This window comes from Colobus angolensis, unplaced genomic scaffold (genome assembly GCF_000951035.1).
Source record: "Colobus angolensis palliatus isolate OR3802 unplaced genomic scaffold, Cang.pa_1.0 Scaffold4, whole genome shotgun sequence".
Classification (NCBI taxonomy): domain Eukaryota; kingdom Metazoa; phylum Chordata; class Mammalia; order Primates; family Cercopithecidae; genus Colobus; species Colobus angolensis.
The window spans coordinates 5061331-5072943 of NW_012117376.1; the positions used below are offsets into that span (position 1 = coordinate 5061331).

Here is an 11613-nt window from a genome sequence, read left to right on the forward strand (position 1 = left end):
AAAAAAAAAAAAAAAAAGAAAATAAAAAAGGAAGCAACAAAATAGGACCGAACTCTGATTTGATAAAGAAATTATGTCCACAGTAAAGAACACTTACAACTCAGCAAGATGACAACCAACCCAATAAAAAAAATGAAAAAAAAAAAAGTGCAAAAACTGTGAATAAACACTTTACCAAAGAAGACACATGAATGGCAAATACATATATTGAAAGATTCTCAACATCATTAATCATTAGGGAAAAACAAATTAAAACCATAATGAGGTACCACTATACATTGACTAGAATGGCTAAAATTTAAAATCAACAATACCAAGGGTTAGCAAAGTCATGGAGCAGATGGAACTCTCTCATACATTGCTGGTGGGACTGCAAAATGGTACATCTCCTTTGGAAAACAGTCTGGCAGCTTTCTTATAAAGTTAAAAATACACACAGCATAAAACCTAGCAATCTCATTCCTAGATCTTTTTCCTCAAGAGAAATGAAACCATATGTTCACACAAAGATTGATACTAAGATGTTCATAACATTTTGAGTAAGTTTTATTCAAAATAGCCCCAATCTGGAAAACAACCCAAATTTTTATCACCTGTTAAACAGCTGAACAAATTGTAGTTTGTCCATATAATGAAATACTACTCAGAAATAAAAAGGAATCAACTACCGGGACATGAAATAACATGGATGAATCTCAAAAACATTATGCTAAGTAAAAGAACTTAAACACAGAAGACTACATATTACAGGATTCCGTTCATGTGAAATTTCAGAAAAGGCAAAGCAGTGGCATTGTGCATCAATCTGTACAGCAGATCGGTGGTTGTTAGCAGCCAGAGGGGCCGACTGCAAAAGGTCATAGTGGAACTTCTTGCTAAGTGGAATTGTTCATGATTATGGTGGTAATTTTAAAAATAAAGCTATTATTCTTTCAACTTTGTATAGGAAAGCCCTGTCAATGTGAAAAACAGCCATGTGAACTTCACCATTTTACTATACCACAAAAATAGTGAACTACTCAGTATTTTTTATTTTTATTTTTTGAGACGGACTCTCGCTCTGTCACCCAGGCTGAAGTGTAGTGGCCCAATCTTGGCTCACTGCAAGCTCCACCTCCCAGGTTCAGGCCATTCTCCTGCCTCAGCCTCCTGAGTAGCTGGGACTACAGGCACCAGCCACCACGCCTGGCTAATTTTTTGTATTTTTAGTAGAGACGGAATTTCACCATGTTAGCCAGGATGGTCTCGATCTCCTGACCTTGTGATCTGCCCGACTTGGCCTCCCAAAGTACTCAGTATTATAACATGTAAAAAGAGCTAAATTTAGAGGCTATTCAAAAAGATAAACGCAGACAAAAGAATTATAAAAAGCTTTTTAAAGTAAACAAAGCAATACAAAAGAAAACCCTTAACTATAGAAACCAAAAAAAAAAGTTCCTACTGAAAGAAATGTAAATAAAATACATGGTTCTTGAATTCAAAAACCAAAAGTATAAAATTGCCAGGCTGCAAAATAACATGGAACTACCTGACTCTGGCTGCCACAGAGTTTTGAAAGCAGCAGGAACTAAATAATGCTTGTAGAATGAAGGAAAGAAAAGTCTAGAAAAGTTAAGCTGCAGCTTACTCTTCGTCTGGGTTGGGGGAAGCCATCTCTGTGCCGTCGTCTTGTTCGGGAACGTGCCTGGATTCCCTGTCCTTTATTAAGTGGGTCAAAAGATTCTATAATAATCAGCAGAAAGCACAATGTGAGGTAAATAACTCACAAATTTAAATAAAGACTTAGACTAGGAAAGAAATATCAGGTAATCATCACTATATTCATTAGTTTGTGATAAAATAAGAATTCCACTTAGAGACTTAAACCAAGGATATAGTGCATAAATGAAAACTTCATTAGCAATCAAGAAAACCTCTTACATGGCTACTATGGGAAAAGTTAAAAAAATTTTAACCAAATTAAGGTACAAATTAACACCTACAAAGCCAGGGTCTATTTGTGCTCTAGATTATGACCTCTTAACACATTACACTGTTATTATCAATAACAATTGGCACTGCTTACTAGTGTCAATTCAGAGGTGTACCAATCTTCTAAAATAAAAAGTTTTCAGTGGACAGGTTACTGTACACAAACCTGATGGAAAATCTGCCTCCAGGTCCTGTTCAGTTTCCCCTTTTGAGAACTGCTTCAATTCTGAATCAGCCTCTTGCACAGCATTTGACTTTAAGGCATAGTGATTCAGCTCTTCCTCCCAGCTATGTGGAGTAGATACTGCCTCTGATTCAAGATCACCACTGTATGTACTTCCTTGGTCTGAAATATATAGATAACAAACAAGCCCTCAAAATAAAATAATAGCCTCACCTTGACATGCTCGGAAAACTTCCTGAACCCCTAAATACCAAAAAATTAGATATGGTTGATGGACAATTATACAATCAAGAATGAAGTAACTTGTTCATCAGTCTCAAAGAACTGGATTCATATTTTTGGTAGGCACTTGAAAGCCTTATCTCAATTAATTTTTAAAACAAACATTTGAGGTGGCTTTTATTATTCCCACTACAAATTAATACACTTCATAGACATCTGATACTCCCCTTACAAATAGATAAAATTGCAAATATGAAATCCAAGTGTACTAATATTTTATAGGTTTCTATTACTAACAGAGGGTAGTATTTCTAAAACTCAAAACATATTTTCAACTACAAACCTTTTTCAAATATCTTGGTGTCTAGAAACAGTTCCTGTTCAGAAGTTTGAGACTCTAAAGAAAAAGAAAAGCACATAAATAATTTATATGTATAGACAACAAATTATATCTCAAATGAAATGACTGCACTATATACATCAATCATACTACAGAGTTCTAAGTAAGTAGATTTCATATGCAGAAAGAATAATTCATTAACAAAATTAGACATTAGGGATAAATGCAGTTAAACAGATTACCACTGTTAATGGGGATTCTGGTTAGTATCATGTGCTTTGGAGTCAAATGTATCTGGATTCAAGTTCTGGTTCCGCCACTTCTGGACTGCACAATCAAGGCAAGTCTAACATCCTACTTTCCAGATCAGAAATTTGAGGTACATAGTACCCCCTCCCCACCCCATAAGGTTGTCGTGAAAACTGAATGGGTCAAGGCACACGATGCACTGAGCACAATGCCTAGAGTATGGCAAGCACACAAAATGTTAACTATTGTTTTTATCATGATTCCACACTAGTAGTATGAGATCTATCTATCAGTTATTTTGAGCCAAATGGTTTTCCATCCTAAGGTTCTATTTACCCTCTACCAGCATGCTGGTTATTATCTAACAGGAATTCTTATGTGGGGACCATGGCTTCAATTAGAGAGATAATATTGGCAAATAATCATGAAATCTTGATTTCTAAGTTATTTTTCTGGAATCATGACTAAAAACTATTGAATACCAATATTTGGTTTTCTTTTATAAAAACAGTAAGAGCTTTCAGAAGCACTAAAAAGTGTAATCAACCCCACAGGCTTAGTATTCATAGACAATAAAGGTTTTAGAAACACCCTGACTGTCTTATACTTAAAGTTGCTTGAGTCACCTGAAAATGTATAAAACGTGTTTTTTCTTTCTTTGCTTTTAAAGATTATACCAACCTCCCTGAGACAGAGTCTTCTCCTTCTCTTCATCTTCTGCAATCATTTCTGCCATCTCAAGGAGATCAGCTTCAAATGGATGTGTGGGAAGCTTTTCCTTAATGTCTTCAATACTCTCTGTAACTTTATCTTCACTATCCATTGAAGATGGAATAAGCATAGGGACGGGCATCTGAAAGACCAAGGATAGACTGAAGGCTTTCTTAGGCAACAGGTTTGTAGTCAAAACCTGATTTGTGAGATGATTTAGGTATTAAAATAGTAACAAATTTAAAATATATTCATTGCTAAGGATTAAAATAGTCTTGCTAGTTTGCTTTTATAAGACTAGAGCCATTTAAATAAAATTTCGATAAGTGCTTTGGACACTCAACCAATTATGTCTCTGAATTCTCTAAAAGAATAATTCTATAACACACTTGCATTTTGTTTTTGTTGTTTTTGCTTGTATTTCTCACAGTTTTCTCATAACTGTTTCCTTTAAGGACTCAGTACCTGGGAAAAATAAATTTGTAATTAAAAAATATATTTTTCTTTAATCAAAAATGAGAATTATGTAAATCACAGTATTCTTTTCACCCTTGCTAGAATCCAGGATTTCAACACGCACCATTTCTGATCTTTTTCTATTTGAGTGGTCTCATTGTGCATGTAACTGTTTTAAAAAGCTACATCATAACCTTTTCTGAGAAGGGTGGGTACAAATAAAAGCAGTTATTTATATAAACCATGTTAAGTAGCAGATATATTTTACCAACAAATGAAAACTTTCTTCACAGAATTATACAATTTTAATTGAGGAAAATGCATGCTAAATTAGCTTTAATCTCTAAATGATTACTCACTGGAACTGGAATTCCAAATGGGACTGGAGCATATTGAGTATAAAGATGAAGAGGTATGGGAACAAACACTGGTACGGGAACTGGCACCACAATAATCTGGGGCTGACTTGGAGTGTCTTCTAACAATAACAACAACAAAATCACAAAAAGCAAACAAGGTTAGAAATATTTTAATAAGATTTCAAAATAAAAAAGCTTATGGAGGTTTACAGTTCAAAATAAGGGTGACCTGCGACACTATAGGAGTTCTTACAAAGGAGAAATAATTAAAGTAGCCACAAAAAAAAAAAATCTTGAGTACAGCACTGACAGAAAGTGGGTAACAAATATCAGTGATGTGAGAAGCAAATGAATGCAGGATATAATTTAGATGGATAAATCGAAAGGACTGAAACAGGGATCCTAGAATATAGGCATGGAAAACCGCTTGCTAAAGAGGAGGCTGAATAGGGAGGGGCCATTTCAGTCATGCTATAATGCACATTTCAAAATCATTTGTAGTAGATAGTGGAGAGATACTGAAGATTTTTTTAACACAGAGTAGTGACAAAAATGACATCAAAAAGATTAATTTGGCAACAATTCCAGCACTGAATAAAAATATATCAACTGTTAAAATAGGAGGCAATTATAGTATGTAGAGCTAAGATGACGGGAGACTACTCTAGGTTATGATACCTCCAAAAAAGAATAAATATATATAGCAGATGTTCTAAGTATTAAAAGGATGAAACAGAACTTGGAAAAAAACTTGGAGAAAGTAGCAAGACAGAAGATTTATTCCATTATTTACCCAGACGGTCCCCAACTTAACGATGATTCGATATAGGATTTTTCAATTTTTTGATGGTGCAAAAACAAGTATATACCATACTTCTGTATAGCACTGAATAAATTACATGGTATTCAAAACTTTATTATAAAATAAGCTTTGTGTTAAATGATTTTGCCCAACTGTAGGCTAATGTAAGAGTTCTCGGCATGTTTAAAATAGCCTAGGCCTAGTTACGATGTTCTGGAGGTTGGGCATATTAAACGCATTTTTGACTGATGATTTTTTTTAACATATGATGGGTACAACATTATAAGTCAAGGAGCATATAGAATCCTTTCTGTGTGTCAGAGAATATGGTAGATAAGTGTAAAATCATGAATCTAGGAGAAAGGTAATGCTAGGGACAGAAAGAGAAAAGCTAATAATTTGACTACAGTTAGAAGTGGGAAAATAATATGGCATAATTTTTTTTTTTTTTTTTTTTTTAACAGATGGGGGTCCCACTATGTTGCCCAGGCTGATCTTGAACTCCTGGGCTCGAGTGATCCTCTCGCCTCAGCTGTCCAAAGTGCTGGGAGTATAGGCATGAGGCACCACACTTGGCCAATAAACTTTACATAATACAGTGGACATTAAAAAATTGTTACTTAATTTAGAAACATCTGATAACCAAACTACATAATACTAAATAAACTGCTATTGATTAAAAAAAAAAAAAAGAACTACATCATTTATAGCCTTGCTATTTTGGTGTGTTCCATGGACCAGAAACACTGAACTCTACCTGGGAGCTTATATGAAATGCAAAATCTCAGGCCTCACTGAATAAGAATCTACTTAGTAAAATTCCTGGATAATTCATGTGCATACTAATCTTTGAGAAGCAATGGCTGACAGGACAGCCCTGCGGCTCTAGAAATCAAGAATCTCTTTCTAGTATAAAAATTCTGGGACTTTTAAAAAATGTTTAGTAGAGGCCGGGCACGGTGGCTCATCCCTGTAATCCCAGCACTTTGGGAGGCCGAGGCGGGCAGATCACCAGGTCAGCAGATCGAGACCATCCTGGCTAACACAGTGAAACCCCGTCTCTATTAAAAATACAAAAAGATTAGCTGGGCGTGGTGGCGGGAGCCTGTAGTCCCAGCTACTCAGGAGGCTGAGGCAGGAGAATGGCGTGAACCTGAGAGGCGGAGCTTGCAGTGAGCCGAGATCACGCCACTGCACTCCGCAGCCTGGGCGATAGAGCCAGACCCCATCTCAAAAAAAAAAATTTTTTTAGTAGAGATGGTCTAGCTACGTTGCCCGTGCTGGTCTTCAACTCTTGGGTTCAAGTGATCCTCCCGCCTCAGCCTCCCAAACTGCTGGGATTATAGGTGTGAGCCACCACAATCGGCCAAAATTCCAGGACTTTTTGATGGTAGCACGAGGAGCTACAAAGATCTATTCCTTAGTGAAACAAGCAAAGAGGGTGAAAACTATTTAAAAACAGACATTTAAATTCTTGGGAAATTGTCCTAAAGGCATATACCAAATGAAGAAACATTTATTCAAGAAAATCTGTTTAAAATTTGGTAAGAACAGTGAGAGTCTGACATTTCAGCCATCACAGGCTTTATCACGCCAGCTCAACTCAGCTCAGCTTGACAGAAACTCCACTCTGGGTAGCTGTGGCCAATAAAAATGGCCTTCCCTCCCCTCAGCTTCCACCATATCTCATCAAGAAGGGTAGGCCACAAGCATTTCTCATCCCCGCCAACTGAAAGCGGAAGAGGCTAAATTTCTGGTGAGTACGGGCAAGAGGTCAGGGGCTTCCCTTCACCCAGTTTCCATCCAGTGGATGGAGGCCCTACCCTAGGAAAAGCAGGCCAAGAACACTGGGATCCTGATCACCCTCACCCCAGCTCACTTGTAGGACAGAAGTTTCATGGAGTTTCATGGACAGAAGTTGCCAGGAGAGGCAAGCCAAGAAGGCCAGAGACTACCACCCTGCCCGGCATCCACAGAGGTGGCTCAGAGATTCTGCCTGGGTTGGTGGGGGACAATTCATTAAAAACAAACAAACAAACAAAAAGCTCTGAAGTTCTCTCAAAAGGAACTGACTTCATTTGAAACAGTGTGGAGTAGCCAAAAGAGACTATGGAGTAGTTCAAACCTAAGGTCACACTGGAAAACAATAGCACCTCCTAGAAACCTGTCCATATAATTCCAAACCTTATGCTCATTCTATAACATAACATTGTCATTAATAAGAGAATTAAATGACTTGCTCACAGTATGGTATCACTGATTAACTTCCTTCTCTTTGACCCAACTTGTTAAGCCTCAGATGAGGAAAATACCTAACTCACAGGGATGCTGTGAGAACTAAACTGGGCAATGTATACAAACAACCAAACACATCACCTAGGAAATAGCAGGTATGCAATGTAAGTAAATCCTACATTTCTTTCCCTTAAAAAATTAATAAAGAAAGAAAGACCAAGGAACATACCTGTCTGGCATTCTTTGTTTTGGGTATGTGGTTTGCAAGAGGTGGCTTTAGTCTGTGTGATGGGTTTGCATAATAAAGCTTTGTTCTTCAAAAGCCTTGGAGGTTGGGAAGGTGGCAGTTTCAGGGCATCTGTTTGAGTACTTGCCTAGTAAAAAAAAAAACAAATTAGAAACCAAAAACATTTTTTAAAATATCGTTGTAATTACAAGAAATACTATAATTTTAAAACAAATGCCATATTGGAATTACATGGAGGACATAGCAAGTAAATATTCAACCAAATGTATGAGAAATACAATACTCCTAAAATATTAATAGTAATCAAGGAATGTTTTAATAACTATGTATTATTCTGCATGTCTCTAATCACAATTTCCATTTACCAAGAAAAATGCTATTTCTATTGTAACACACTGTTGATCAATAACAATGTTGGCTAAGTTTAAAATGAGAATTCTTACTTCCTAATTAAGACACAGGGGACTTGGATTCAAGATAACTTGGATAACTAGAGATAACAGAATCACTTATGATCATTTAAGTAACCTGAATAAAGACAATGTGAAAGTTATCCCAGAAACCTGGAGAAACACTTGAGAAATGCCACTGTTCCAGTCTTAAGTTTTTCTCATTATTTATTTTCTTCTTTTAAGAGACAAAGCAGAAAATATTAATGGGTTAAAAAAAAGTTTTTTTTTTTTAACAGTATAATCTGTACTGGGTTGGGGGGAGGATAAGCTACATTTTATAAATATTTTATTTATAATCTGAGTACATCACAAAACATCCAAAAGTCTTTCACGAGTAAATCCTGTACAATGTACTTCAATTTTGTGTAATTAAAAAAAAACTTTCAGTAACTACATAGCCAGCATTCAAAGATATTAAAGTACATAAAAGACCTATTTAAATAGCCAGAAAATCCTATTCCTGAACAAAGATTAAATGAGCTAATGAAATCTATTTCATATAATAAATAAAGGTGGGCAAATTAGCTCACACATATTTATACTGTACAAAAATGAAAAATAAATACAGTGACAATACCAATAAAAGTAATAAAACTTACATCACCAATGATTTTCGCTGTTACTGTTGGAACTGCACCTTGATATAAATTAAAACATAAATTTAGGATCTTTACAATTGTTTTAACATTAGCATTAAAAGTTGATTATCAGTACATAAACACAAACCCTCCTATGAAGAACATGTGTTAATTTAATTCAATGGAAGAGACTAGCAATTCTAAGGTATGAGATATGAAATTTGTGCAGCGAGCTACCATTCCTATTATGAACGTGTCAAATGTATGAAAATAATCCCTGATGAAAGGAAGTTAGAGGACCACTGCATTCAACCTAAATAGGCTAGATAAATGCTTTCCAATCAAGCCTACCTTGTAAGACACTGTTAGAATTCACTGTGGGCTGAGCAGCAGGGGCACTTGCCAATGATACTACATTGGCTATAACTGGAGTCGAATCTTTTCTCAGAGATGGGGGTCCTGCTGAAGCAGCTTGAACCATGGAAATACTTGCTGATTAAAATAAACAAAAATAAGTAAACCTCATGTGATTTACATGTACTTACACAGAAACTATTGCAAGGAAGTTAAACAATGTTTTCAGGTTTGAGTAATTTCTGTTGGAGCAAAGTCACTGTAGGATTAACTGGGTTTTGGTTTTCTCTTTTTTTTTTTTGGAGACAGAGTCTTGCTCTGCCACCCAGGCTGGAGTGCAGTGGCGTAATCTCAGCTCACTGTGACCTCTGCCTCCCGGGTTCAAGCAATTCTCCTGCCTCAGCCTCCCAAGTAGCTGGGACTACAGGTGTGTACCACCACGCCCAGCTAATTTTTTGTATTTTAGTAGAGATAGAGTTTTCACCATGTTGGCCAGGATGGTCTTGAACTCCTGACCTCGTGATCCGCCTGCCTCAGCCTTCCAAAGTGCTGTGATTACAGGCGTGAGCCACCATGCCCTGGTTTTCTACTTTTTAATTAGTAAAACTTGAAAGTTTTCTATTTACTTTATCTTTACATGAAAATGCAACAAATAGTTTAACTTAAAAACCAACAATGCAAATCCCCAAACATACAATACCAATGAAGATCACAGGTTAGATTTAATGGACAATTAAGCCTAATGTTTTTCTTAAATCTTGCCTTTATATAGAAAGAATTTTTTTTTAGGTTTTGGAGTAGGCTCTTATAGATTTTGCTTTTATTTGTAAGGAGACTATACTTAAAATTCTTCTCACTTTCAGGATGATACTAGTGTTGTTTGTTTTTAAATAATAAATTTTCTGAGATAAAATGGCCTAACTATGCACACAGTGTGTAGTCCTGATAAGTTAAGTAACTCCTGATACGATAAGTAAGCAACAAAGAGTAAGGAGCACCAGGTCGGGGAGAACAATGAGTAATTACTCTGAGAGATCGCCTCCTACAGGTGGCCCCAGCAGCACGGCTTCATTCTGTAAGTAGCCCCCTACAGCAGGACCTTGTAAAACCTCCCTCAAGCCCCTGCCTCTTTGCAGACTTCCCCTTCTCTGCTGTGCTGCTCACTGAAACCTTGCAACATATTTTCACACTTTCTCTAATAAATCTGCCTTTACCTATGACTGTCTTGGTAAATTCCTTTATAGCCCCGTGACACTGGCCCCAACTAGTCACACCCATGACATGACATATAGTTTTATTTTATTTTAATTTTTTAGAGGCAGGGTCTCACTCTATCATCCAGCTGGGATTGCAGTGCTGTGGTCACAGTTCGCTGCACCCTTGAACTCCTGGCCTCAAGCCGTCCTCCCACCTCAGCATTCCAAAGGCAGTGGGACTACAGGCATGAACCATCACACCTGGCCTGCATATGATATATTTAAAAGGTCATGTGATTTCGACTTTATGTCTTTTGTTATAAGTAGTCTCAAAGGAGTTTTTAAGGAAGCCAATTATACTCAATTACAAACCATTAACTGTTATCCTTTCCCATAAACTTCAGTTCTTATAGAGTTTGATTCAATATTCTCAAAGAAACCTATTTAATAAAAAACTCATTTTACTCAGCTTTAATCTAAGGTGTTCAACAAAAAAAAACTAAACGTTAATGATACTGAATACAAGGAAACTGAGGTTTCATGAAATTAATGACAACTGTTTACACAGTTCCTGATCTGTAAAAGAACAGTAGTTTCTAGTATTGACCAAAGACTCCATTCAGTACTTAAGATTAATTTTACCTGCATTATTTTGTGAAGGCGGGTCACATACACTTTGCTGATTACAGAACATCAAGATACAAAGCAGGTTACAGAAATGTTTCATTTCCCCGCGCCATTTCAAGGACTCACTGAGTTTACCCTGTCGCTTACAAGCATCACATTTGGCCATCTAAAAAAAAGAAGGTAGTCAAGGAGTAAGAAACAAATTATCTGCAGTCTGACAGGACAAAAATAGGACACACATAACAAGTGAGGAAATTAACTTAGAATTTAGATCATAAAATTAAAGTTTGCCTTTATCAATTATTTTATACCTTTTGTTTTTTTGAGACGGAGTCTCGCTCTGTCACCCAGGCTGGAGTGCAGTGGCGCGATCTCTGCTCACTGCAAGCTCCGCCTCCCAGGTTCATGCCATTCTCCTGCCTCAGCCTTCCCAGTAGCTGGGACTACAGGCGCCTGCCACCACGCCCAGCTAATTTTTTTGTGTTTTTAGTACAGACAGGGTTTCACCATGTTAGCCAGGATGGTCTCAATCTCCTGACCTCGTGATCTGCCCACCTCGGCCTCCCAAAGTGCTGGGATTACAGGCGTGAGCCACCGCGCCCGGCTAATTTTATACTAATTTTTTTTAAA

General features: G+C 36.8%; 1 protein-coding gene across 3 annotated transcripts in view; it reads right to left on the reverse strand.

Moving 5' to 3' along the window:
- Window positions 1–11613, reverse strand: part of ZMYM4 (zinc finger, MYM-type 4) — a 167446-nt gene that overhangs the window by 21190 nt on the left and 134643 nt on the right. For all 3 annotated transcript variants that reach the window (XM_011955349.1, XM_011955350.1, XM_011955351.1), the window contains 9 exons: window positions 10999–11149; window positions 9158–9298; window positions 8828–8865; window positions 7759–7903; window positions 4493–4611; window positions 3648–3819; window positions 2721–2774; window positions 2138–2317; window positions 1628–1722 (listed from right to left, as the gene is read on the reverse strand). In XM_011955349.1, the coding sequence (XP_011810739.1) occupies window positions 1628–1722; window positions 2138–2317; window positions 2721–2774; window positions 3648–3819; window positions 4493–4611; window positions 7759–7903; window positions 8828–8865; window positions 9158–9298; window positions 10999–11149 (1095 nt within the window). The remainder of the gene's footprint in view (window positions 1–1627; window positions 1723–2137; window positions 2318–2720; window positions 2775–3647; window positions 3820–4492; window positions 4612–7758; window positions 7904–8827; window positions 8866–9157; window positions 9299–10998; window positions 11150–11613) is intronic.